The following is a 27,613-nucleotide window of genomic DNA, read 5'->3' on the forward strand; positions in this document are numbered from 1 at the left end:
AACCGAAAAGTCATTTTATTGGTACCATACATGACTCATAAATGGCACAAACTATGGAGGGGAGGAAGAAAAAAAAAAAAAAAAAAAAAAAAGAAATAAAAAGGCATTACAGTGTGCCCGGGGGGGGGGCAGCGAGGGGCTCCACACCCTCCACTGGAGCCCAGCAGCGCAGCGGCGAGAATCGTACCTTAATTGCAAAGCAGAGCCCCCCCTCCCCACCACACCGGGCTCCCACCCCGGGGAGCCTATCCCCCACCTGCAAAGGGGCCGTGGGGACCCCCGTGCCTGCGGCTGGGGGTCAGCGGGGCTGAGCCCTCCACCTTCAGGCTGCCCGTGGAGTGGCCCAGGAGCCGACGCAGGTGGCTCTCCAGGGATCTGGGGCTTGAGATCAGGCCAGGACTGAGCCAAGGGGCTCCCGTCTCCCTGCCAGACCTCAGGGACAGCAGGAGGGGGGGACGCAGGGGGTGTGTGTGTGTGTCCCCCTGGCTCGGCCACCCCTTGCAGGCTCAGCCACGAGTGGGCGAGACACGGGGTGCAGGCGACACCCCTGCTGCAGCCAGAGACCCCATGCAGGGGGGAGCCCCTCAGCGACTCCTGCCAGCCCCATGGGGCAGCAGGACACGTGCTGCGGGATCCCCGGCTGCGGGATCCCCGGCGGGGAGCTGGTAGAGGGGGGGTCTGGTGGAGAGAGTGGGGTGCACAACCCCCTCTCACCCAAACTGCAGGGCTGCTCTGCCTGCCCCGGGCTCCCTTACACACGCACAGACAGACGCACAAGCCTCTCGCACACGCACTCTTGCACACACACACCCCCGCACCACACCAGGGCAGTCCCCCCCCCTACCCTGGCCACCCCTGTGGCAGCGCTCGCTGCAACCCCACCTCGGGGCCATGCCGGGGGGTGCCCACGGGCAGCCCCGACCCCCAGCTCCCCCCAAAACCCCCCTCCGAGGCTGCTGGGGTGAGCTGGTGAGCACAAACACCCTCCCCCAGCACCTCCCATCTTCTCCTTGGAAGAAGCCTTGGAAGGGATTTTTTTTTTCTTTTTCTTTTTTTTTAAACCAAAAAAACCCCAAAAATTATTATTTTTCTCATCGTTTCCCCTAACATCAATGGAGGCACCTGCTCTAGTGATAACACATTGAAAGAACAGTATCGTACACACTGTCTACAGCGCGGAAATGTACAAGCACGAGGTACACGAACCCGAGGCGGGGGGGGAGCGGGGACAACAGCACACAAGATTTACATTGAGGAGGGAGGCGGGGGGCTGCCCCCCCCCGGCCCCTGGAGGGATTAGAAAGGAAGTCTGCAAAGTCTCTCCTTGGTTTGAAGCTCTCCGAACTGGATATAAAATGAGACTCCCAAGAGAAGAAGCCTGTACAAAAGTCAGGACAGGGTGAGAGGGCTCAGGGTGGGGAGGGGGGAACCGGCGAGGGGGCTGGGGGGGGCTTGTCCCATTTTTTTTTTCTTTTTTTTAAACTTACAATTTTAATAATATTATTTTTTTTTCTTAAAAAAAGACAAAAGTAGGAGGTACTGGGAGCCGGGGGTTGCAAAGGGGCCCCAGGCGGACTCACGCGGGGTGGGGGGAAACGCAGGGGCTGTGGGCAGGGAGCCCGGGCACCGGCTGCTCTGGCAGAGCCGCGGGTCCTCCGTGCACCCCCCCAGTCCCCCCAACTCCCCCCACCACGTGCTTCCTATATACAGAGTCCCCCCACGGCCCTGCTGCGCTCTCGCCCCTGGGGAGCGAGGGGAAAGGGAGGGTGCAGGAGAGCAGGGAAATGCGACGGGGCCCTATCCTCGACAACAGCCCAGCGCAGCAGGATCCGACCCCAGCCGGAGGAAGCTCCGTGGCAGAGCCGGCAGCACGGGGAAGGCCTTCCATCACCGGCCCCCCCACCCAGCCCCAGGTTAGGCTGGGGATGTGCAACCCTGCTGCAGGTGGCTGCCCAGCAAACCCCAGCCGTAGGACCCGGGGAGGAGGAGGAGGAGGAGGAGGAGAGGAGGAGGGTCTCTGGGCTGTGCCAGACCCCAACACACGGCATTCACATGCCGCCAGCTTCCCGGTCGTGCCAGCCACTGCCGACACCTCCCTCCTAATTCTCCCCGCTCAGCAGGCAGAGGCTGGGCACATCAGGGCGGGGATGAGAAGCTCTCCGGGGAAGAAGCAAGGAGGAAGAGGGAGAAAGGGGAATAACGAAGCTACGGCCCCGGAAGCCCACCCCTGCCCTGGGGTCCGGCGGGGAGACAGGCGTGGGGGGAGCGGGGAGGCGGCGGGGGGAGAGGGCTGGGGGCTGCCCGCCGGGCACGAGCCCCAGGCCGTGCACCCTGTCGGCCGCGCGGCGCCAATCCGCCCCCAGGTACCTCGCCGCTTCCCAGTCACTCTCCGTTGCAAATGTACAGGTAGATCGGTTGGGACTGAGTCCACGGGGCGGCGGGGGGGCCGTTACTGCGACGCCTGCGACGTGGGGTTCTCTGACTTGCTCTCCTGGCTGGAGGGCGGTTTGCTGTTCCAGGGGCTGTTGGCCCCCAGTGCCGGCGAGTTGTTGAAGCTGTCCTCGTCGTCGATGCCGTTGGCGGCGTCAAACTGCGTGTTCTCCAGCCGGGTGATGAGCCGCTCGTCCTCATCCCCAAACTCCCCCCCCATCAGCGTGGGCTCGCCTACCACCATCACATCCTGAAAGGGGAGACGGTCCCGAAACATAATCGAGGTGGGGGGAGCCCGGGCCGCCAGACCGCCCCCCAACGCTGCAGCCCCTTTTCCCAGCTGCAGGGCCACCTCCTCATCTCCATCGCAGGACCCGAGGCTCGGGCACCGCGCAGGGCAGCACATCCTCACCCCCTCGCAGGGGAGCAAAGCAGCTCAGGGAAGGCAGCTGGGACACCCCCTCCTTCTCCCCATCACCCGGAGAGAGCTGGGGGGGGCTCAGACAGGCAATCCCCGGGGGTCTCCCCCTAGCCGCTCCCAGGGGCCGGGGCAGGGAGCCCTCCCCTCCACCCCGGGGGAGGAAGAGAGAATGGAAACGGGATGCTTACAGGTACCTGACTGGACAGGGCAAAGGTGCTGGCTGGGCTCTTCTTCTTGCTGTTGCTGTTGTTGGTGTTTCCCCCGCCGGAGCTCATGGTGCTGCCCCCCGACATCTTCCTTTTCCGGCGCTTGCTGGGCTGCTGCCGCGCTGGCTCCGCTGGCAGAGGAGGGAGACGTGGTCAGTCCTGATGAGAAGGAGCCGGTGCCCTCCAGCCCCTTCTCTGCAAACCCCTCTTCTCTGCAAGGACCACAGCCCCCTTGGGGTAGCATCACCACCCTCCTCCCCTCCGCAGCTTCATTGTCCCCCCAGCGCAGGAGACGGGAGAGGGTGCAGGGAAGATTTCCGTCCCTGCTTTGCTTTCTGCAAGCAGCTGGCAGCCCCCGGGCAGGGAGCACTAGCTGCCTGCAGCCCTGCTCTGCCCCAGTGGGAAGGCAGGCCAGCAGACAATGAAGCTGGCTGCCCGACCCACTGCCCCAGCCTCACAAGACAAGGCCAGAGACAGGCTCTGGGGCTGGGAGAAGCCTGCACCGAGGGCAAGGCCTGAGCGGGCAGCGCCGGAGACCCGCAGGCAGCACAGCGGGCAGCATGAGACTCACCAGGTGGAGCGACCATCCGCTGCCACTTCTGGAAGAGGCAAGTCTTGAGGCAGTCCCGGGGACTGAGGCTGTAGGTCTTGTGCCGTGACATGAGCTCCTGCATTGGTTCTAGGATTACACAGAGCTGCAGGGAGCAGAGAGACACGGGGTTAGATCGTGATGTTCCAGGTCCCAGCAAAAGCCCCTCTGTTGGGCAGCCATCTGCGCTGCGCTGACCGAAGCCGTGCTGGTAGCCTGCGGGCTCTGGCAGGCCCACGGCCCCACGGCTCTCTGCAGCCTGTTTGCAAAATCCCTCTTGCAGAGCCTGCCCCACTGCCTCCCCCTACCCCAGGGCAGCCAGGTGTTGGGCAGCTGAGAGCACAAGATGTGGCCACCCTAGGCCCCCCCGCAGGAGCAGAGCTGCATCCCCCCCCTCTTCCCGCATGCTTACTCGGAGGTAGTTGAGTGTGGAGTTTGAGAGCCCACAGCGGGTGATGTTCTTGGATAACTGGTCCAGCATCTGGGGGTCCTGTGCCTAGGAGCGAGAGGGACAGATGGCTCAGCTGTATCCGGGCTGGGGACGGTCCTCCCGTGCCCCGGCCTGCGATGGGGGGACAGGGTTGAGGTCCACCCAACCTGCACAGCAGGGAGAGGAGCTCAGCAGCCCTGTGTCACTCATGCCCCAGGCGAGCTCCCAGAGAGGTACTCACATGCATGGCAAGGATGCTGCGGGGGATGAGCTCTCGATGCTGGCGGATGCTGAAATGCCACGTCTTTATCCTCATCATGTCGTCGAACATGAACTCCAGGTAGAGCCGCCCCTCCACACACACCTGGGCAGGGCGCAGGGTCAGGCACAGCCTGCCGCCCCCTTCCCCCAGCCCAGATCCCCTGGGAACCCACTGCTGCACACTGGGACACCCTCCTGGTGGCTTGCCCCTGCCTGCCATGAGACTCTGCACAAGCCAAACCCACAATGGGCAGGGGATCTCTGCATAAAAGGGGATGCTGCAAGGCTGGCTGAGACATGTGGAATTACAGCATGGCACTCAACAAGCCATGGAAATCAGTCTCCCTCGCCCCATGGGACTCCAGCCACCACAAGGGCATGTCAGACCAAGGCAGGAGGGGCAGGAGAAGCCGCGGGTGCCGCCAGTACCTGGGTGAACATGGGCTTGCCGTGCTGGGTGACCATGGTGCACTGGTCGCAGTCCAGCGAGACGAAGTTGTTGTGGAAGGACTCCTTGGGGTGCTTGAGCACGTAGTAGAGCTCTGTGGCCCCCCCTTCAAAGATGCTGCGGAAGTAACGGGGAATCAGAGTCCGGCCGATCGCTGGAGCAGGAGAAGGAGGAAGATAATGTCAGTAAACCTGGTTCACCCAGACATGCCTTGGGGCTGCATGGGGAGGGGGCCTCCCAGTCCCTGCCGGCTGGAGGCAGCTGAGCTCCGACACCTGCCCACATCCCCGCCCTGCAGCACAACCACCGCATCTCCTGCCAGATGCCGGAGAGGCAATGCCCTGGGGAAAAGAGGGCTCAAGCTGCTACTCACTGTATCTCTTTGGTCCATCCTCCAAGCAGAAAGTGATTGTTAACATGGCGTCATCCTCAAAGAACTCCGTGGTGAAGGCGTCCCACCACAGATTGTCACATTCCTGGGGACAGTGGAGAGATGCCAGGTTATGGGGAGACAGACGGACAGACAGCCGCTGGCTGCCAGGCACAGCAGCCACACACGCTCAGCCCATGGAGGGCTGCACTCCCGGCTGAGCCCTCGGAGACAGGGATGATGAGCCCTGTCCCACAGCCAAGCGAGGCACAAGGCGCTCGGGGACCTGCACAGGAGGGCAGGACCCCGCTGCCAAGGGGATTCCTCCTAGAGCCAAGGCAGCTGGTGAGGGCAGGCAGCGCAGAGGACCCCATCTCCAAAACACACACCTGGGAGCATCCTCCCATCCCTGGCCTCCCCTCAGTCCCCCAGCTCCCCACCTCTGTCCAGTTCTGCAGCCGCTTGTTGAGCTCAAATATCCTGTAGTCGGTCTGGTTCCCGTACGGCGTGTGCCTCCTGCCCAGGGAGCAGAGCAAACAGTCAGAGAAGGAGGCAGCCACAAGGTGGTGAGGGGTCCCAAGCCCACAGTGGGGGGGACGCACAGCCCCTCCAGGGCTGGGCAGAGTCCAAGCAACCCCCCCCCCACAAATCCCTGTGGACAGCAGCATGCCAGCCCTGCTGAGGTATACCCGCTGCAGGGCATGACCTCTTCCCCTCTCAGTGGGGTCCCCGCCAGCCCCCCCTACTTACCCGATTCCAGGCTCCAGGTACGTCGGTGGGTACATGGGAGTAGGTCTGGTGGGGGGGAAAGAGATGTAGGCAGGTCAGTGCTGGTGGGGATCTCCCTCCCTGCCTGCCACAGCTCCCCCTTCCCTGCCTACAGCAGCAGGCAGTCAGGCTTGCTGGAGGCGAGACCCTACGCATGGTACCGGCTGTACCCTGGCTGCTGACGTCTGACAGACCCATGGGGTGACCTGCACCCCTGAAACTGGGCTCTGCTCCCGCATCAGTGGCTGCTCCACTGCCCCTGGGACCTGGCCCGCGGCTCTGCAGGGATGTGCCTGGCTCCTCTGCAGCTGGGGCTGGTGCCAGACAGGACGGATTTTGGAGAAGGGGTTGTTTTGGCAGGAGCTGGGAGTGCTCCTTGTCCTGGGTCATCCCAGGGGCTTGGCCTGGCAAGAGTCTTGGCCCAGCACAGCTCGGGGACCTGGGGGCTCCCTTCCACCCAAATACCACCCTTTCTCTACCCAGTCCCACCCGTGCCTGCTCCGATCACCTCTCTCCCCTCGTGCTAACTCAACTCCATGTGCCGCAGTCTCCGTATGCTGCTGGGAAGCATGACAGAGAGACCTTGGGGTGCAGACCCTGGGAGGGGCAGAGCACCCCCAACCTTGCAGACCCCTCCCCGGGCCCCAGCTCACCCCACATCTCGATCCAGCATGGTGCCCGGGTGGAAGGGGGGGAAGGCGTTGCCGTTCGGGGGCTCCTTTGGCGAGTACAGCTTGAACGACTTAGAGGAACAGCCTGAAGAAAGAGAGGGGACACGGGTCAGCCAGGGGCACCCCACAAGGACAGACACCCTGCTGCGAGGAAGAGGAGAAAAAGGAAGGATGCAGGACCAGCCAAGCCCCTATCAGCACAGCCCCATCCCTCCTCTGTCCCCCCCCAATGCCAGCCCAGCCCCTCACCCCACAGAGAGCTCCAGGCCTCCCTCATGCAGGATGGGTCCTACAGGGTCAGGGCTGAGCACTCAGGATCAGCAGCTGGAGGGGCCCATCCCCATCCCAGAGATTTCTCACTGGTGCCCAGAGTTTGTCAGTTCTCAGCTGGCCAGGCTCTGGGGACGGCGCCCGAGGGGGACAGTCCAGCTGGTGAGCCGGGGCGGGGGGGCTGGCTGGGCCCTATCGTCACCCCCAGCCCTCCCTCCTGCGCCGCTCCTAATCCCACCAACTCGACCCGGGAATCACACGGGATCTTTTCGCTGACCTTTCTATCGTCATGGCGACGGGTGAATAATCGCCCAGAGGGACGGATGGCGGGTCCCCAGGCAGCCACCATCTGCTGCTCAGGCAGGCCAGCGGCCACCCGGCTCCAGGTGGACAGAGATCCCACACACCCGTCCCCATCCCCGATCAAACCACCCCAACGCCTCGCTGCCCCCCGCAGCACCGGGGCAAAGGACGAGGAGCCCACGGACGGCCACGGGGTGCGACGGGGGGGGGGGGGGGTGCAACGAGGCCTGCCACGTCTGCGAGCCGGCACTCATCCCTGAAAGCAACCCGGGGAACCCCCAGGCCTGCCAACGGGAGACAGAGATGCCTGCCGGATCCAGCCACGCCAGCATGGCCAGCGCCACCCAAGGCTCCGGAGGGGCAGCCGGGGGCTCCCACGCTCGCCGGCCCCCTCCCACCGCCGGGGCAGGTTCCCGGGAGCGGCGGCTGCCAGCACCCCTCCCCGAGCCCCGCGGGAGCCCCGGCACGCCCTGCCGCCGGCAGGACCCGGCACGCTGCGCCCGGGCGCTGCCGAGGCACGCGGCTCCCTCCTCCCGGCAGGCAGCCGGGCAGACGGGCTGACCTGGATGGGGCGCAGCGGCGGGCGGGCTGCCAGGCAGCTCCGGCTCCACCGGCTCAGCCGGCCCTGCCGCGCACGGGCACGTCTCCCCCTGACGCCGAAGGTGGGGGCCCTGAAGCTGGCCGCGCCAGGCTGCCGGCCGCGGCCGGGGCCGAGGCGGGATTCCCGTCGGCCGCCCGCAGCCCCGGGCCGGGCGCTTCCCGACGCCCACGGGCCGCCAGGATTGCCGCCCGGTGCTGCAGAAAGCGAGCCCAGCAGTGGAGGGAAGCATCTGGGAGGAGCCGGGCACGCTGCTGCCCATCTGGGCACCGCCGCATGGCCAGGCGGCAGGGAAGGGTGCAGGGACAGGATCGGAGCAGCCACTCGGCTGCAAAGGATGCAGGACGGGAGCAAAAAGCATCAGGGTTAAGGAAAGCGGTGCCACCAGCACTGGGACCCAAGACGTCCAGTTCGTTGCGACCTGTTAGCCAACACAGGAGCCCAAATGACCAGGGTACCACCATCACCCCTGCCAAGCCGCTCGGGACCCCGAGCCCGCAGTCGCAGGGATTGCACACGCAGCTGAGCAAGCAAGGGCTGGTCAAAAATAGAGGAAGCCACCTCCCCGGCATTAAATCCAACTTGCAACAGGGGAAATCTGCATTTCGCTCCTTGATTCTTGTCTTCTTGAGGGCCTGGTGCCTTTTCACCGTGTTTCCCTGTGGCAGCCAAACCCAGCAGCCTCTCCCCAGCACCCACCAGGATGCACTGGTCCCGCGGGGCTGGAGCCAGCCGGGCCGCTCCGCTGGGGGCTTGCTGCTCCCGCTCCTTGCTCCTGCCCGCCTGCAGCGAGGATAAGTGGGGCACGGCCCAATTTCTCATACAGCTGCTAACAACATCGGCCTCTTGCTCTTACCCAACATTTTCACAGATAAAAATTTTTTTAATAGGGAGGTCGGTGCTGGTGCGAGGGAATTTTTGCTTTCTGCTTTAATCCCTGTCAACTTGCGCCAATGGAGATTATAATTCAACCGGAATTGCACTAGAAACACAGCATTTCCATTTCCTCCACGCTGCTGTTAAGCAACACAACGTCAAAGTGTGCTTGATGCATAGGAAACGTCCCAAAAGCGCATGTCTTCTGTTGAAAACAAACCGATTCATTAGCCAGAGACAGCAGTCGCTGGAGACGGGGAGCTGAACTGCTTGTTTCTGGTCACCATGTCCTCCGCAGGGGGTGGGGGAGAAAAAAATCAGACCCAGCAGGTCTTGTCCTCCGACGCTTTGTTTTTATTCACCGATGAGAGATGGGAGGAAAAAGCCCCCAAGGTTTCTTGCTGTCCTTGGTCCCCATCTTCCTTCTCAGGGTGCAGGAAGGTCTTCTGGGGTGGTGAGAGCAGGGGGACACATCCCTCTCCATCCGTTCTGCTTCTCATGCTCTTCCCTAGCCCCCTGCTCCTGGAGGTGGGACAGCAGACGAGCCGGCCCGCTGCTCCAACCCAAGCATCCTTTTCCATCCTGGGCCTTCCCAAGCAGGTTAATACAGACAGGACCTGCTTTTGGGGCTTCACTGGGTGACCTATCTCAGGATCTAGAGGAGTGGAGAGGAGCCTGTTATGCGACCTCAGCAACACCAGCATCCTGACCAAGTATTATTTTTAATGCAGCATAAAATGTTACTGGATTCAGTGGTTTTAAATAACGCTAACAATAGCCTTAGGATTTGATACAGGCTGTCCAAATTCTACATTCACTGCAGACACTCACACTACATGCATTACACGAAATAACACAATTACTTTACAGCAGTAGCAGCAGCATCAACACCAACTTTTACTCATACAAGTGTCACACCGCCCAGTCCAGGAGATCCCTCCATCACCGCCTCTCCCCTTCATGCTGCCCCAGCAACCTGCAAGCCCTGTCCCACTGGGTGCAGTGACCCAGACCCACAGGATGCAGCCCTTCCTGAGCCAAGCCAAGCCCAGCGCTTGGCTCCAGCCGATGTCTCCCCAGGCCCCTGCTCTGCCTCCCGATTTGAGCACGGAAGATCCGGGCAGGCTCAGTGCAAGCAGGGATGCTGCTTGGCAGCTGGGCATGTGATGCCTCTGCAGACCCCGAGCTGATGGGAGAGCCTTCCCATGGCTGTCCCTGGGCACTCACCCAGTGCCACAAAAACACATGCATGGTCAGCAAGTGAAAAAATCAGGCTGACACTGCAGCTGGTGAGCTATCGGCCCAGGCAGGTCCGGGCAAACGGCACGGTGCCTGTGGCCAGGTTGGTGGCCCCACGGCTCCTCCTCGGCAGGGAGGTGCAGGAGAAAGGAACTCCACAGAGGGATGCCCAGGCTCAGCTGAGGCCAGGTCCCCAGCCAGGGTCAGGACGGAGCTGGCCGGCACCGCACAGACCTGCCAAGAGAGCTTGGGCAAGGAAGCAGCTCCAGGCAGGCGGGTGCCTGGGGAAGGGAAGGTGGGTGCTCTGCTGGTGACTCACGTACAGCCTGGTGTTGCCCAACCCTCCCTCCGCCTGCCTTCTCCGCTTTGCCTGCCTCTGCGCTGCCAGCCCTGTGAGGAAAGCTCTTCTGGTGCACTGCCCGGAGGGTTCGCTGGAGCAGGAACGGTTAAAACCCTAACCAAGCCCCCAAAGCTGGGGAACGTCAGGTTTCCCAAGGAGCCAAGAGCACGGTGGGCACCTTGCAGAGCCACCAGAGCCAGGAGGCAGCGGGGCATCGTGAGCTGAGACCAGCACCAGCCAGGGAGCTGCCTGCCCGGGCAGGGGACACGCAGAGCCTTCCCTGGCGTCTGGCAGGGAAAAAAGCCCCTGCCTGCACTCCCCTTGCTCTGTCTTGCCAGCAGAGAGCAAAGAGCTGCCGAGGACAAAGGCGAAGCAGCGCCGGTGCCTCGCTCCTACACCTGCAGCCGCCGGCAGGAATTGGTGCTCGCTGTCCCAGAGAGGAGCAGTCCCCGGCCAGGCAGCCAGCACGCTTTCCGTGCAAGCAGCAAAGCTCAGCAATGAGGCATGGACTCCAGAGGCTAAAAAAAAAAATAATGATAAAAATAAATGAAGAAACAGGGCTTGAAAGAGGCCGCAGGGTTACAGCTCAGCCAGGGAGCATCCTGCTCCTCCCAGCAGCCCAGCAGCAGCGAAGAAGAGGGGCTAGCCTTCGCTAAAGGCTGTCGCTGCTTCCCGGCATGCACTGTGCCTGCTGCTTCCTGGCTGCCTAACGAGGCTTTAAAGTGTAAATAGCGGCATTGTTTCGCAGGGCTGCCTCGACGGGGTGTGGGAGCAGTGATAGCGGCAGGAAATCCATCTTCCCAGCCCCACTGGCAGGGCAGTCAGGAGGGTGCTATCCAGGAGGGTGCTATCTGGAGCCGGGTGCAGGGCAGCGTCTCAAGTAATTCACGTGGGTTTGCCCGGTGACAGCGCCTGGTGTCGGGGAAGCTGGCAGGGCGGGGGGACAAACACAGAGAAGTATCCAGAGCAACTGGGACAGGCAGAAGCACCCGGAGCACTCCGTGGTCTGCTCCCACAAACCTGCCTTCACCGCTTCTTTCTCCTCTTCTTCAGAGTGGAGGGGATGGAGCGAGGCCAGTTGCAAACCCCGATGTTGTTACTAAACCAATGGGAACCCAGGCAGCACACACTGAGGCATGGCCCAAGACATACTCGGCGACAATCTCAACTTGCAGCAACCCCATTTGCTTTGAAAATGCAGAACTGACCCAGCTGAAGCTCCTGGGAGGCTGGGCTGTCCGGGGAAGAGGAGATGCCACTCCTGGAGAAGACCATGGGATGATGCCACGGATCCAGCGGCATCCAGAGACCGAACCCGGCCAGCACGCTGCCCGGCCCTGACCCGCACGGAGGCAAAACCTGCAGCACCACCAGCCCTGCTGCATGCAGGGATTACCCTCTTGCTTTTCTCAAGCCACGCATCCGAGCTGGCCACGGAGCCTATCTTGACCACGAGCTGCCTCCCTGCCCGCACCACGTGGCTGTGCACGGTGTCCCCTGCGCGCAAGGCAGCGGGGAGTGACGCGTGCCCCAAGTCACGTCCTGCAACATTAGTGCAAAAGCCCCCCACTGCAGCACACAAAGCACCCTGGACCAGCAAGTGCTCCTCTCCATCGACTGGCTTGCAAACTCAGGGGGATGGCCAGGGAAGTAATAATTAGCTGCAGTTACTTATTACACAGTGACAAACTTGATGCAGGCTGTGAGGCAGCACTATCCGAAAAGCAGTGGGAGAGGACAGCCTAGGCTAGGACGTGGATTTTGGGGTCGAGGCTCAGAGCTGTCCTGCAGCTTCAGCTCTGCCGGAGCCCAGGGTCTCCCGAGAAGGCAACCTGTGGAGCTGGGTACTCAGCGGAGGCCCTGGGGGACTCGCTGCCCTGCGGTAACCCTAGGGACGCAGAGTCTCTCCTTTCCCGTTCAGGCCCTCAGATGATTCAGACACGTGGATGGGGATTTCTCTGGGAGGGAAAACGGGAGAAGAGCACGCCCTGCCAATTGCAAAACAGCCTGAAAATTGAATCACGTCCAAGGCTGCAAGCCCCAGATGCAATCCCACAGATAACCCAGTTTCAGCTCCACTACTATCAACTTACCACGAGGCAGTCATTTCCTGTGACTCTCGGGGAAATATCCCACTGTCCCTAATTACTCCTTTCGGCTCGCCGTCTCAAAGACGATCCATAATCAAACACTGCCGGTTTCAGCCTCAGGAACACACCTTTCACATTTTTGGCTGCTTTCTCTCTCTCACCCAGACCCCTGCACCCTGGGGCCCTGCCGCCTTGCGGGGCTCTTGCGGTGACCAGGCTCCCGTCCCTCCCACAGCACACACCGGGGCAGCATCGGCAAACAAACGAACGACATGGTATGGGAACCGCAGGGCTGGAAAATAAACCCTTGTCAGCATCCCATGAAAAAAAGCCTCCTGACAAACCAGGATTTTCATCTTCAAAGGTTTTTAAGGCTCTGCGGCAGAAAGGAAAAATCCACAGCCATAGCCAACCGTGGCAATGGCCCTGCAGAGCCTGCAGCCAGCATCTCTGCTCCTGCTCCCGGCTCCTCGCCCGCCACGCACGTGGTGGAGCAAAACCACACGGCTCCACGCGGCGTTGTGGGGCTGCTGCTCGGGGCAGCCCTCCGCAGGGGCAGGATCTGCCCCGGGAGGGCTGGAGCCGAGAACCGGCAGGCAGGGAAGTGGCGGAGAGGGGCTGAGGTCTGTCCCTTCGGCCGCAAAGGGGGATCCCCGGGCTGATCCCCTGGACCCGCAGGACCCCTAAACACCGCTGCCTCGGAGTGCAGGAGGCTGTCAGCCCCCACGTGGCGCATGGAGATTCGCGATCCCGGGATGCAACGCTCCACCTCGCTCCCCGCTGCTGCCAACGGCGCCGAGTGCTGCACGCTGGGACGCGTAGTCTCCGGAGACAGCGGCCCCGCCGCCGACAGCCGCCTCGCTCCATGTTGCGTCCTAGGTGGAGCCCCGCAGCCCTGGCAGCTGGCCAGCCACCCGCTCCAGGGGGGAAAAAAAGCTGGATAACTCCCGCTGCAAGGATGTGGCGGGAGCTGGCGCCTTCCAGCTGGCCGCGCCGGGGCGGCGCACGCCTGGGGGCAAACCTTGACGCTGGGGTGCAGTGCTTGCCCCAAGATCCAGACCACTCATGGATGCCTGCGGAGGGGAGGGACAGTGAGAGCATGGTGGGAACCTGCTCGCTGCAGGTTGCAAGGCACCTCCATCGCTTCTTGGAGCTGTCAGGGCAAGCCTCTGCCCCCCCTGCTCAGGCTGAACTTCTCTCTTGTTAGGACTCGGTTTAAGAGGCGACGCGGGAGCAGCTGAGCGAAGGACGGGGCGGGCCGCTGGCAGTGCCGGGGACAGAGCAAACGCCTGTGGTTGCCGGACTCGCACCGCGCCGCTGTGCTGGCAGCACGTGCTGTCGCTGGCGCCAGGGCTTTGGACAACCAGTGCAGGATGGGGCCAAAACCCCGGGAGCAAAGGGACAGGGTCCGTCTGAGCACACCTGCCTGGTGCTCCCAAGGCACCAGCAATCCAGCCCGAGCTCGCAGCCCCAGCAGCACAGTGCTGTAGAAACCATCTCCACCATCGCAGCACAGACTCGGGGAAGCCCTCTTGGCCAGGCATCCCCATTCGCAACACCAGTCCGCCCAAAACAACAGCAACCGGTGGGGCAGCAAACCTCATCGCGGCAAGCGTTGCAACCCACGAACACACATGCATGCGGTGCAAACAACAGTGGGAGCACCCCGTCCCCAGGTCGCTCGGAGGATGGGAGGTTTCTGAGGGAGAGGTCCAGGAGAAGTGCTGTGGCTGCTCTGCCACCACGCAGAACCTGGGATTCGTATTTTTTACGCAGACCTCAAGCTCATGCCAGTGCAGAGCTGCAAGCGTGCGGAAGGCTGGCACACTGGGAGAGACCACTTAGGGACAAGCGGTGCTGCCACCCTGCCAGCCACAGGACAGGGAAGGGATCCTGGGGCTGGGCTGGTCCACCTCACCCTCCACTCCTGCATCTCGAGGGGCTGGGGAGGCTCAGGGCTGCCAGCTCTCACCACTCTCCAAAAAGGAGCTGAAAGAGGCTCCAGGTCCCCAGCCCAGGGCACCTCTGCTCACAAATGAACTTCTGCGGCTTTTCATTGGCCTATTCCAATTTTACATGGACTGTGACCTGCTGCGGGCGAAGGGAAAAGTCCCCACCAAACGATAGCGAAAACCCTGTATCACCAAAACCTCCGACACCAGCCTGTCCCCCCTTGGATCACAACTTTTCTTCCCCTTTCTGAAGCAGTATAGCTTGGGTGTTGTTCTGCTCGGCGCTTGTCTCCCTAGTCTTTAAGGTGTGCTCGGATCACGGACCTGGGATTTCTACAAAATCAGGAGGGCAGAGACCATGTTCGGTTCTCCTTCAGTGAAAACCACAACTCTCCCACAACGAGAACACTCCAAAACCTGAGGCTTTAAAGAAGGAATAAGGACATCCAAATTTGCCCGTATTTACAACAGAAATGGTAAGAGCCGATACCTGACCAGTGCTGGAGAAGTCGCTGCAAAAACTGCCAAGACAAGGTGCTATCGAAAGCATGGGGAGAACAAATTGGGGAGACCCCAGGAAGGGGTGTTTGCTCCCACGCCTGTCTGACCCGCCAGGCACCCACGAGCCAGCTCAGACCCCCCTGGTGAGACAGAAGCAGCCGGGGGTGGGGGGTTTCGATGCAGGGAGGGTGCACCGCTCCGTGCCCCAGAAGGCAATTCCCCACGGGACCCCACAGCCTCCAAGCCCTTTGCTCGCACCTCACCCAGGGACCGGCCGCCACCTCTAGTTTGGGCTCTTGCTGCGGCACCAGCCTTGGCAGATGCCGGTGGCTGTTCCGCGAGCCCCTGCCAGCCAGGGCTGCAGCGATGGGATCAGGAGCTGCGTGAGCCGAGGAAGCCCTGGCAGCGCTGACCCGGGGTGCTTATCTTATTGCCCATCCCGGGCGAGCAGGCTGGCAGGCACTGCTGGAGGTCAGAGCCCAGCCAGCGCCCGAGATCAGGGCAGCCTGCCGCAGCATGCTCTCCCGGGGGGGCTTATGGGGAACACTCCCCGGGTAAGATACCCCTCTGCAGCCCCCAGCACGCATGCCGATTCCCGAGCTGGAGCTGCAGCACTGACTTTCCCCCAGGCCCGAGGATGCTGCAGCCACCCCCAGCCCAGCCCCCCCACTCCAGCTGCCCCGGGCCGAGCTGGTGCTTTGTCTGCTGGGGAGGATGAGCCCCCTGCACCCACGGGCCCCGAGCCCGGACCCCCCGGCGGGGCAGCTCCTGCGAGAAGGTGCATGGCTCCCCTGCGTTTGGACCCCTTGGACCTTTTTATTCTCTTCGAGGCACCCGAGGGAGGCTGGCGGGACCCTCTGAGCCACGGGCAAGGATGAAGTTGCAGCAGGCAGTGAGGGGAGGCAGGCGTGCAGCCCCCGGAGCCGGGCACCGGCCCCGCAGCCCCTGTGACAGCACGCATGGGGGGACCGGGAGGGCGCGGGGCAGCTGTCAGGGGGCTCGGGCAGGGGAAGGAGCCGGGGGAAGAACAAAGGGAGCTGCGGGCTGGGATGGAGCAGGGCACGGTGGGGCACGGGGGCTGCCGGCAGCACCCTGCGGGGCTGGGGGTGCCTCTCTGAAAGCCAAGACCTGGGGGATGAAGAGGGGAGCCAGGGGGACAGGCGGGGGGGGGGGACAGGCAGGGGAGCTGGTGGTGAGGCAACAAACTGGGGGGCCAGGGATGCACAGGGGAGCTGGGAGAGAGGAGAGGGACGGGGGAGCTGGGCAGGGATGGAGAGAGGAGCTGGGGAGGGAGAGGGGAGCTGGGGACAGGGATGGAGCTGGCGCAGGGGGGAGAGGGGCGGGCGGGCAGGGGGAAGCAGAGGGGGCGGGCAGGGGGCTGCAGCGGGGATCCCGGGCTGTACGGGGGTCGGGCGGGGAGCGGCGGCGCGGTGCGGCCGCGCACAACTTCGCAGGCGCGGGGGCGGCGCGGGCGGGACCCCGGCCCTCCCCTCCGCCGCCCGAGCGGGGCCGCCACCGGGAGAAGGGGGGGGGGGGGGGGCAGGCCGGGACCGGGAAACTTCCGCGGGGATGGGATAGGATGGGGGGGTGGGGGGGCGGGGTGACTCACGGCGCTGGCGGCGGGCGGGGGTCCGGCGGCGGCGCGGGCGGCGGGCGGGCGGCGGGCGGGCGCTGGGCCGCCGCGGGGGCGGGGCGGGCGGGGCGCGGGGCGGGGCGGGGGCGCTTCCTTTGTCTGCGCCGCGGCCGGGACCACAATGGCTGCGGCGGCGGCGGCGGAGACCGCTCCCCCCCCCCCCCCCCCCCAACTCGCCCCCCAACACCGCCCCGGACCCTCGCTGCCTGGGGGGGGGGAGGGGGAGTGGGTGCCGATGGACCGGGGGTGACGGCCAAAAAGGGGGTCCCCGGAGAGCTGCCCCCCCCCCCCCCCCCCCAACCCCCGTACCGGCGCTCCCCGGGATGCAGGAGCCGGGTCCCGGCTGAGGAACTCCCCCGGCATCAGCCGGGGAAGGGGTTCCTCCCCCCTGCGAAAGTTTCAATAAAAATATACCTTTTCCCTAGTTCGGTTTGGGGTTTTCTTTGAAGTTTTTCGGGATTTTTCTTTCTGAAACTTGTTTCCCTTTCCCCCAGTTTCTGGCGAGGGAAAAAACATACAACCGTTTCTTTTGGGAGGGGGTATTAAAAATGAAGTGTGCTGGTTTGCAATTGCCAGCAGACCCAAAGGGTCTCCTTTCCTTGACAAAACTCCAACCTCTTCCAATTAGGAGTTTTTACGAAAATTTCCATTTTTGTAAAAAATTTTCATTATGAAAATTTCCATTACAAAAAAATCCCATCTTTTCCATTCCCACCTTGCCCCACACCTGCCCCTCGCAAGCTCCTGCTCCTTGCCCTGGCAAATCAGACTGGTACAGACCTGTGCTCCCAACCCAGCTGGAGAGCCCGTGGGCAGCAGGGACACGAGCCGGGACCCCAAAGCCCAGCCTGCGTGTCCCCCCGGAGCCCCAACAGCCCCTGGCTCCGGGTGAGAGAGCCAGGCTCGGCACACAGGGCTGTCCCAGGCACACACACACACACGTTAGTGCATCTCACCCTGCACATGTGGGCTGGCGTGCACGCTGACGGGCCAGCATGCACTTGCACGTCTCCCCAAACGCCTCCCGGCACACCCCCGGCTGGGTGTGCACCCACGCCTGGAGCACGCACACCTTCCCACACCCCCTCGCTCACACGGCCAGGCCTGCACCTCATCCCCTCCCCAAAATAGCAGCTGCAGGGTAACGCAGGCACAACCGGTCGGGTCCCACCAAGCATGCTTGTTCCCCTGACAGCGCACGCATGGTAGGCACAAAACCTCAGCCACGAGGTTTCAGGGGTGTCCTCCCCTCCACGCCCGTGCACCCCCAAAGCCCTGCACCTGAGGACTAGGGGCAGCCCCCTGCTCCGCAACTGGGTGTGCTGCCGGCTGGGACCAACGCCAAAGAGGGACAGGCAGGAGCGGCTCTGCAGCAGCAAACCCAGCTCCTGTCCCCCACACCCCTCGGCCAAGCAAGGCTCCAGCCCCACGCTGGTCCCCATCATGCCATCGTGCCTGATTTCCCCTTCCCCTTGCAGGCTAACAACCTGCAGTGAGCACCACCTTCCAGGGGCACATGGATAAACAGAGCAAAAACCCAGATCTTTGTAAAACCCAGTTAAACAGAGAGAAAAATTCACTGTAAACCCCAAAACCTCCGTGAAACCCTGCTCTGCAAAAGGTACATGCAGCTGGAAGTACCCACGCTGTCGGTGCTGCAAGATCTGGGCACGGGGGATGCTGCGAGTGACCCGACACGCTGCCCCATTGCTGCCTGTCCCCCTGCCAGCCCACATCTGCGTGGTACCAGGTGAGATGGGGCTGCGGCAGGCTGCCACCCACCGTCGTTAGGCCAATAAATCACACCAGCAGTAACGCCAGTGACAGCTACAGGATGGCACAGCCCTCCTGGTCAAGACAGGCCATTAAATACAGCCTGCCTGCACCCCATTCCCACTCCAGGGCTGAAGGATGCACAGTGCATAGCCAGCCACCAGCGCTCAACACGGTGCTGTTACTGCAAAATACTGCAAAACACTGCAAAAAGGGGTGTTTTGCCCCTGCACCAGCGGCTCCCAGCGCCGGTGCCATGGCCAGGGGGATCAGAGAGGAGCCCCCACCGATCCCCAGGCTCCACAGCCCAGCGCATCCACGGCAAACATGCCCCAAGCAATTTATCCCGGGGCTCAGCAGCCCTCCGGGACTGCTCACGTGTCCCTGCTCGGCTCTGACGACAGTGCTGGACTGGTCCACGTGGCTGCAGCAGCCCCAGCTGTTTATGGTTATAGCCGAGTTAATAATTAAATAGATGCTGGATGGAGAGCAGAAGGGCTGGGATGCAGCTGGGAAGCGTGTGTGGCGGCGACGGTGGTGGGGGGAGCCCTTTCCTTGCAATGTGCTCGCGCCCACAGTGCGGGGGGAGCGGAGGGTGATTCCAGCTCCCTGGGTTTTTGTGATGGGGCACCACATCCCCTGGATCCCAGCCTCCACTCTCCCCCTAGCAAGGGCCCCACGCCTGCCTGAGCTCCCCGAAGCCCAGCCCTGCTCCGACACCCGGTGCAGGTCTTGGCCAGGGAACCGGCAGCAGCTCAGGAGCAGGAGCGAGCACAGGGATGCATCCTGAACAGGCGGATGGGAAGAGCCCAGTGGGGACCACGGCAGCCAGGGGATGCCCAGGTCACCCTGATCCCCGTGGCCAGGGCTCGGTGTGCCCGCAGAGTGCGCCTGAGGGATCCCAGGTGAGCAGGGCATGCTCGCACTGACACCCGGTCAGGGCCCCAGCAGGCACAGGCATAGAGCAGGGATGCGGACCCATGCTTACATAAAAAATAATAATAATAAAAATCTGCTAGCTCTGCAAACAGCACAGCCTGCACAAGGGGACAGACTGGCCTGGCACTTCCAAACCTCCTGGACTTGTCCAAATAGTGGCGAGACTGGGGCACCGTCACACGCACGCAGACGCAGCCTGCAGCAGTGCAGCGCAGCACGCGCCCCAGAGCCCCCCTTTCAGGAACACAACAGCCACCCCCCCCCACCCCAAATCCTACCACCTTTCAAACAGAAATATGCTTTGCTTCCCTGTTTCTCAAGGAGGGGCTTCTCTCCCCCCTAAAGCTATGCACGCCCAGATCAAGGCAAGGGTCTGGGGCAGGAGGGGCCCCCTTTTTTGGCTGGAGAAGGCAGGGCTCCATCTCTCCCCAGGAGAGAGGCTTGGGGGAGGCTGGAAACTCAACAGTGAGTCATGCTGGGCAGGCGGCAGATCCGGGGGGGCTCCTGGGATTAACCCTTCAAAACCAGAACTGCTTCCAGACACCCAGAGGCAGGAGGAACGCCCAGGGGCTGCGGGAAAAGCTGGCTGCCAGAGCAGGGTGGGAAGTTACAGGGTCACATCTTGAGCATCCCACAGGGGATGGAGAAGACCACCTGACTACGCAAGCACTGGATGAGCAGCAACCAAGTGCGTGCATCTGTGCCCATCCCCTCCAAAACAAGAGGTGGAAGAGAAAGATTACAGGGAGTGCAGGACCCCAAAGTGCACAGGGTCCATACGGGGTGTCCACCCTCACATGACGCCTTGCTCTGGCACAGTGGGTCGGCCGCAGCGCTGCCCGGCTGGCCACAGGCTCCGAGGGGAAGGCACAGTCTGCAGGCGGGCTTTGGCAGGTCCTGTTGGCAAGGGGTTTCCCCATGGCACCAGCACCAGAGAAATGCCCCGCAGTGTTCCTGTGCTGTCCTTGAGACATCGCAACGCACGTCCTGCAAGAGCTCAGCCCCGGCGTGGCCACCCGCAGCAGCGAGCCCTGGCCCCTCTGGCAGCAGCCCTGGGCCAGCCTGCCAGAGCCGCAGGGTTTTAAGGCTCCTCCAGAGGCTCCAGGTGGATTCTCTCATGTTACAAGAATGGTTCATTTTACAGCCCCCTTCCTGGCCTGGGGCTGATCCCCACAGCCCGGCTGGGCCTGGGATACCATGGCGGGGAGGGGGTGACATGCAGCATGACTGTGCAGCCCCAGCATCCTGCAACTGCCTGCTGTCCCCCAAGAAGACCTTCACCCCTCTAAGGGGCAGGCACTGCTGCTTAAAAGGGAAACCAAGGCACAGCCCTCAACACCCAGCCCCGCAGCTCCAGAAACTCTCACCCCAGCTGGGAGAACACCCCGATCCCTGGTCTGCTGCTCCCCCTCCATCCCCTCCCCTCTGCCTCCCAAGCTACAGCAGGACCCCCGGCATACCCACAGAGACCTGCATGGCTGGGAGCTGCCACCCACCAAACCCCCACCCCCCAGGGATAAGCACAAGGCTGGCATCCCTCCTGGCACCCACATGTCACCGTGCCCTCCGATGTTGGAAGCCCTCCAGGAGAAGGCAGGGGACAGCTCCTGGGGCCATGGCCACACGTGGTTGACTCGAAGCAGGTAAGCCTCCGCCAGCAGAGCCCACCCCCCCTGCCACCCCCCCACTCGGTGCTGCCGAGCGCTCCAGAGCGGCTCTCCGAATATAGCAGCATCAAATAGCTCCATCAATAATGCATCGCTTCTGCTTCCTCTCGCTGCCGTGTTTTCGTTGCTAACATGCGTGTCCTTCCTGTTAGCGATTGCCTCCTCCCCACCAGCTAGGCCAAGCAGGGACACGGCCACCGCGGGATGGGGACAGCAGCTCCCCTGGCTCCAGGTTCAGTGCCCAGCGGCGGCGGATATCCAGCCCCGTCCACCCCATTCAGGGGCAGCCCGGGGTTCAGGGGAGACCTCGCCGTCGATCCAAACCTCAGGCAGCACACGCACTGGCAGCAGGCAGGGTGCCTCAGCACACTGTGGCTGCCCAGAGGATTTGGCAGGGGCCACCGAGCTGGGAGGAGCATGACGGCATCTCCCCGGCCTCGGCGGCGAAATACCCCTCTGCAAGGATTTTTGGCAGCCTGGTAGCCCCCGTGCCCAGGCGGCACTCCCACTCCTGACTCCAGGCACGGCTGCCCCACGCCGGGCTCCTCCAGCAGCTCCGTGCTGCCGCACCAGCGCTACCATCCCCAGCGGGGAGAAAGCTCCCGCTGCCTTGCTCCTGCCTGCCCCTGCCCGCAGCTGCCCCGGGCTCACCCCGGGCCGGTCGGTGCAGGCAGGTCGGGGCGCCCGGGCCTGCCCCGTGCCCGGCGGAGCTGCGTGCCTGCGACGCGGCGTGCTGCCATCTGCTCCCACCAGCGGGGAGGCGGGAGCCGGGGCGGGCAAGAGCTCGCACCCACCGCCCTGCAGGGGAGGGAGGGTGGGCAGCTGCCCGCAGCGGGCAAGGGCAACCCTTGCCCCTCGAAGGGAGCCCCCAGGGCTGTGCATGACCCTGGCCGGAGGAGGACGCATGTCCAGAGCAGAGGTTGGCGCAACCGGCTGCTGCAGAGAGAGGCTGCGCAGGAGCTGCCCCCCGCCGTGGAGGGGGTGCTGACAACCCATGGGGAGGCTGACACCCTGCCAGCCCTCGCCCAGCGCCATCCCCATCGCGGCCGGCGTCCCAGCCTGGCTCAGGCGGCAGATCCACCTGGGCTGCACTGCAGAAACCTGGCTGCGCTCCCAGCACCAGCCCCTCGGTACGCAGGACGGGGACCAGGGCTGCCGCTCCTGCAGAAAGCAGGGGGCCCCCCCGGCTCCTGCTTGCCGCCCTCGCACTGCGGGGCCATCCCCGGGGGGGGGGGGGGGCAGGCACCGTCACCCTGGTGCAGAGGGACGTTCGGGACCTGCCTGCGGGTCCCGCAAAGCTGAGGGCAGAGCGAGACCCTGCAAAGGAGGGGCGGGAGCTGCACCCCACAGGGCCCCCCCCGAGAAAGCGGCCACAGAGGGGTGCGGGCAGGGCGTTATCGGCCACCCTGCGGGCAGGGTGGGGTCGGGGCCGAGCAGGGGCTGGCGCCTGCGGCAGGGGAGATTACGCCCCGGATCTAACGTTCGCCCCGATCAGCAACCTGCCTGGGAGGGAAGGGGGCGACGGGGGGCTGCTCTAACAGTTCGGGGGGGAGGGGTCCCGACCCTCGTGGCGCCCACTGGCACCCCTGCCCAAGGGGGATGCCCCACGCTGGTGCACAGCCCACACTCCCGCACCTCCGTGAGCACGCTGCAACCCAACCTCCCAAAAACCTGCCAGCATCGCCCCTGCTGCAGCCACCCCATCCCTGCCCAGCAGAACCCCTGGGACGGGGTCCTGGGCGGGTGGCTGCCATCATCCCCACTCCAGGTGGGGCCCGGCAGCCCCTGGCAGCCCCGCTGGCTCCCCAGCACCCTCCCCCCCCCCGGCACCAGCAGGAAACCACAGCCTCAGCCTGCAGGCAGGCCGATAACGGTCACCCAGCCCCATCCTGCCTGCACCCACCACCGCCTCGGGGAGGGGGCACCCAGCCCAGCTGCCTCGACACCCGCTGCTCCCCAGGCACAAGGTAAAGAAGGGGTGCACCCACGCCGCGCACAACGGCGGCCCCACGGGACCCGCTTCACCCCGCACAGAGCTGGGGGCTCTCACAGGCTGTGCCGGCGGTGCAGCGCACCCCAGGACGCACCGGCGGCCGTCGTGCACGGGCACACGCGCTCCTGGTGTGCTCCCGGCACACCACGCAGCCCCGCGCCTCGTGTGTACAAGCAACACGGATGTGGCTGGGGAATCCCACAGCAGATGGGGGGGGAGGAGAGGGTGGCATGAACTGAGTGAGCTAAACACGCATGGGCCAGGCAAGGGATGCCTGTGCTGCTGCCACTCCTGCCCTGCCTGGGGGCATGTAGCTACCTGGCCAGGGCACTGCTGGCCACAAGCGCTCCTGGGTTGCAGGGACACCTCCCTGCCCTGGTGGTGCCATCCCACTGGCTGGCATCCACCCACTCCCCAAAGGAGCAGCTTTCACAGCAGCTTTGTGTTAAGCAGACAACACCATTTCTGGAGTAAACTCAGAGTCCAGCACAGGCACCCAGTCCTGAGCCCACTGGTACGGCATTAACCCATCCACATTTCTCCGGCTGAAGCCGAGCCGGCAGCAGGGTGAGCTTGCACCAGCCCCAAGGAGTGCTGTGAAGTGCGCAGCCTCACGCCAGTGCCCGAGACCCCGAGGAACCGCCTCGCCAAGCACCGGGTAGCCATGACCCCATCCTGCCTTTGCCAGAGCGTGCCAGGCACGGGCAGGTGACATGGCGCACGTAGCATCTACCAGGCAGGTGCTTTGCCACGCAGAGGGGGACGGGGCGAATGGCATCTTCCATCCAAGCATCGCCCGCAACACAAAGAGAGCCTGGGTGAGAACACACCGCCATGCAGGATGAGGCCTTGGGACCCCAGCTGCTCCCTCCCCCTAGCATGCCCGGGTGCACCCCACGGTGCCAGGCGGTGTTTTGGAGCCAGAGCCCACGCACGTCGGGGCTGCCCGACCCCCCCCCGCCGCCGCAGCGCTCAGCCCGCTCCCCGCACACCACCGTCCCTCTCCCAGCGCATCTGTCGCAGGAGGCACGTGGCACAGCTTGGCCTCGTGACGGCGGGGGACGCGCGGCACCAGCTTGGCAGAAGGGAGGGAAACGGCAACAGGCTGTCCCCCAGCCAGGCACGTCCATCCCGGGACCCTAAGCGCGTGGATCAGTTCGTCTTCCCTCCTGCCAGAGAGGTGCACAGGCAGGCTCCCTGCAAGGCGTCCCAGGGAAGAGGTGCTGACCTTGGGAACGTCGCTGCCCTGCCGTGAAGCCAGAGCCGGAGCCAGCCCTGCTCCAGCAGGGCTACCCTCCGGAGCACAGCTCTGCTCCCCTCCTCCCCCTCTCTGCACCAACACCATCCCTATGGGAGGAAAAATAATGATAATAATAAAAATAATTAAAAAAGAAAGTGCAGAGCACGCTGGGAGAGCAGTACCCACAGGGATCAGGACCCCGCTGGGGTCTGGATGCCAAGACCTGCCCAGTGCAAAGGGCTGAGCCGAGCGGCCCGGCTGCCAGCCCTGCTCCGAGTGGCCCTGGGGACGGCAGCACCAGCACCGGGTGGCTGCCGCCCTGGCCACCATCAGCTCCACTCTGAGCCTGGCACGCTCTCCCTGCTCACATCTCCATTTCGGGGCTGGGGGCTGAAGCCCCCCAGCCCTCCACTGACCCCAGCAGCACCCCACCATCCTCAGGCGCAAGGACCGTGGCAGGTTCCCAATTAAGCAGCCACCCCATTCCCCAAAACTCTTGAAGAGTGGGGTGAAGAGCAAGGAAACATCCCCGGAGGGGTGCAAGAGGAGCTGCAGCAGGGCAGGATGCACCCCGGGGGATGGCAGGGAGTGCGTCGTCCCCCCAGGAGGGCACAATTTCGAAGGGGGCGGCCGAGACCCCCCCGACAGCAGCTCCCAGGCAGGAAACTCCTCCAAGTTAACGCAGCCCCGAAGAGCAGCCTGGGCAGAGCGGCTCATTAAATGTTTCTGGCTGGCGGGAGGCCAGCGGCAGAGCTTGTTTTTTCTATATTCCGATAAACAGTCCGGGGAGGGGAAGGGGGAGGGGGGCGCAGGCTCTGGATGTGCCACCCAGCCCCGGCGGGGGGAGAGGCAGGGGGCACACGCGCGTGTGCACACACGTTGCACGCACCCGCGTGTCCTCCCCGCCGCGGGGGAGCGGGCAGCAGCGGGGGGGGGGGGACGGGACACACGGACACGACAACACACGAAGCCATCCGCAGGGATGCTCCCAGCTGCGGGGCGACCCCACGGCCCCCCCGAGGGAGGAGAGCCCACCCCCCCACCCCTCCTTTTGCGCCCACCAACATGGCGATGACATTCCCAGTGGCACGGGGCCAGCTCCCGGGGGACGCGACGGGGCCCCGCCGTTAGCCGCCGCTCCGCCTTCGCCCCCACCGAGGCGGGACCCCCGCCAAGGCCGGGGGAGGAGGAGGGGGTGTCACGGAGGGGGGGGGGCGTCGAGCCCCCCGGGTGCGGGGTGCCTGCCGGGGCGGGTGCTGTGGCTGCTCGGCCTGGCTCGCAGGGAGGTTCACGTGACTTTCTGCTTGAGGAAGCAGCGCTCTGGCAGCTTCCAGTGGGAGATGGAGGAGGAGGAGGAGGATGGGGGAAGGGGCCGCCTGCCTTCATGGAAACACGGCGGAGAGGCGCAGGCAGCGCAGGGGCGGGGGGCCGCCACACAGGGGCACCCCCCCTTCCCCGCCCTGGGGAATCCAGCTGCAAACCCCTCGGCGGAGGCAGTCCCGGGGGATGCGCGGGGACCGTGTGCCGTCACAACGTCCCGCTGCTCCCCGCAGCCTCCCCAGCACGGGGGTCCCGGCCTGGCGGGAGGCTCTCTCGGGACCGCTGGGGCACCAGAAAGCCGTCGCGGGAGTTGGGCTGCGGAACGTCCCCCGCTGTCCCCCCGCAGGGACCCCAAGTGCTGGCGGCCCAGGGAAGCGGCAGAACCTCATCCCCAGGGCCCCCGGGCAGGGGTCCCCGCTTCCGCCACCCGGTGCCACCGGGACCTGGTGCCGCAGAAGGCTCCGGCAGCCCTCCGGGACCCCTGTCCTGCCTTGCTCCCGGCACAGCGACGTCCTGCACACAGCAGCGGGCGATGCAGCCGGGCCAGCTGCCCCAAACCTGCCCCAGACCCCAGGAGTCCGGGTGAGCATCCCTGTGGGAGCACCCCTGCCAGGTGCTGAGACCTCACCAACTTGTCACACCCCCCAGGAGACCCCAGCAGCCCTGCCAGCCCACGGGGGCCAGGATAGGGAAGGAGCCCCTCAGCAGGCACCCCACAATAGCCATGGTGGGGGGGCACCCAGCACCCACACCCACCGGCAGCGTGGCCAAGCCACTTCAGGGACTCCGTGCCCCGCACCCACGTGGGGAGCACAGGGGCAGCCCACAGAGCTATTGCCCCGGCTGCGGGGTCTGCTTCGGGGTCATCCCTTGCAGTGCCACCTGCATGCCTGCCCAATGCCCCTGCGGCACCCTGCCCACGGGGTCCCAGCCCCGGGGCTGACACCGGCACCCATGCCGTGGGGCCCCAGCCCCCATGCCGTGGGGCCCCAGCCCCACGGCCAGACCCCAGTACCCATGCCCTGGGGACTCCAGCCCTACAGCTGGACCGGAGCAGCCATACCATGGGGACCCCATCCCCGTGGCTGGACCCAATGGCCACGCCATAGCGCTGGGACCCCAGCCCCCGCACCTTGCCGACCCCTGCTCCATAGCTGGACCACGGAGACCCCAGAAGCAGCACCACGGAGACCCCAGCCCCACGGCCAAACCACAGCACCCACGCTGAGGAGTCCCCCACCCCATAGCTGGCTCCCAGCAGCCATGCCCCGGGGACCCAGACCCGTAGCCAGCCCCCAGCGCCAATGCCGCGGAGACCCCAGCCCCACAGTCGGCTCCCAGCAGCCATGCCCCGGGGACCCTGGCACCACGGCTAGACCCAGCACCCGCGCCAGGGGGTCCCAGCCCCACGGCCAGCCCCCAGCACCAGTGCCGTGGGGACCCGGCCCCATAGCCGGACGCCCGCATCAGTGCAGCGGGGATCCCAGCCCCACAGCCAGACCCCAGTCTCCATGCTGTGGCGCCCCAGCCCCATAACCAGCCCCCAACGCCAACGCCGTGGGGACCCCAGCCCCACGGCCGGACCCGGACACCAACACCATGGGGGCCCCCGCCTCACAGCGGGCCCCCAGCCCCACAGCCAGCCCCGATGCCGTGGGGACCCCAGCCCCACGGGCAGCCCCCAGCCCCGCACCCCGGCCCCCCGCCGCCGCGGCACTCACCAGGGCATGCACAGCCCACTGACATCTTCACATGCCTGGCCCGGCCGGGGGTCGCTGCGCGCTTCCCGGGCCGCGGGGGTCTCGCATGGGCGGCGCGCCGCGGGCTCCGGCGCGGCGGGCGGCGGGCAGCCCCGCGCGGCCGCGGGCACGGCCACGGCCAGGGGCGGACGGGCGGGCGCGCCGCGGACCGGCGGCGGGAGCGGGCGGGGCGGGGGCCGCGGCGGCGGAGCGGGAGCGGGGGCGGCTGCGCCGGCGGCGGCGGCGGCGGCGGGCGGGCGGGCGCGCCTCTGCGCGTGCGCGGGACGTCCGTTCGCCCCCCCCCCCCCCCTTCCTCCCTCCCCGCCGCGGGCGCGTGCGTGCTGCGTGCGTGCGTGCGCGCCCCCACTCCCCGCCGCCGCGCACGCGCGCGGGCACCCCCGTCCCCCGTCCCCGTCTCCGTCCCCCCCCCCCCCCTCGCTTCCCCGCGTCACCCCGCGGGCGGGTGGGAGCCGCCATGTCAGGCGCCGGCGCCCGCCCCCGCCCCCGCCGGGTCCTGGGGGCGCACGGCCGGGCCCGGCCCCGACC

At 65.0% G+C, this 27,613-nt stretch overlaps 1 protein-coding gene across 2 annotated transcripts; it reads right to left on the minus strand.

Moving 5' to 3' along the window:
* Positions 1–27,178, minus strand: LDB1 (LIM domain binding 1). Of its 2 annotated transcripts, none has more exons than XM_030031113.2 (11): positions 27,050–27,178; positions 6,577–6,679; positions 5,906–5,950; positions 5,596–5,671; positions 5,159–5,261; positions 4,767–4,939; positions 4,318–4,440; positions 4,059–4,142; positions 3,629–3,752; positions 3,046–3,188; positions 1–2,680 (listed from the first exon to the last, which is right to left on the minus strand). In XM_030031113.2, the coding sequence occupies exons 1-11, from the start codon at positions 27,072–27,074 to the stop codon at positions 2,450–2,452; spliced, it is 1,230 nt and encodes a 409-aa protein (XP_029886973.1). In that variant the 5' UTR covers positions 27,075–27,178; the 3' UTR covers positions 1–2,449. The 2 variants fall into 2 exon arrangements, with proteins under 2 accessions (XP_029886973.1, XP_029886972.1); XM_030031112.2 differs by having other exon boundaries at positions 3,040–3,188.
* Between the last annotated feature and the right edge of the window lie 435 nt (positions 27,179–27,613).

The sequence above is a fragment of the Aquila chrysaetos genome, chromosome 11 (assembly GCF_900496995.4).
Source record: "Aquila chrysaetos chrysaetos chromosome 11, bAquChr1.4, whole genome shotgun sequence".
In the NCBI taxonomy this organism is placed as follows: domain Eukaryota; kingdom Metazoa; phylum Chordata; class Aves; order Accipitriformes; family Accipitridae; genus Aquila; species Aquila chrysaetos.

Bases quoted from the DNA above. Each gene is read 5' to 3' on its own strand.
- LDB1 (XM_030031112.2), bottom strand. From the start codon at position 27,074: ATGTCAGTGGGCTGTGCATGCCCTG. The intron at 5,672-5,905 runs GTAAGTAGGGGG...CTCCCTGGGCAG, and splicing joins TACCTGGAGCCTGGAATCGG to GAGGCACACGCCGTACGGGA. The intron at 2,681-3,039 runs GTAAGCATCCCG...CTCCCCTTTCAG, and splicing joins CCCTGTCCAGTCAGGTACCT to GATGTGATGGTGGTAGGCGA.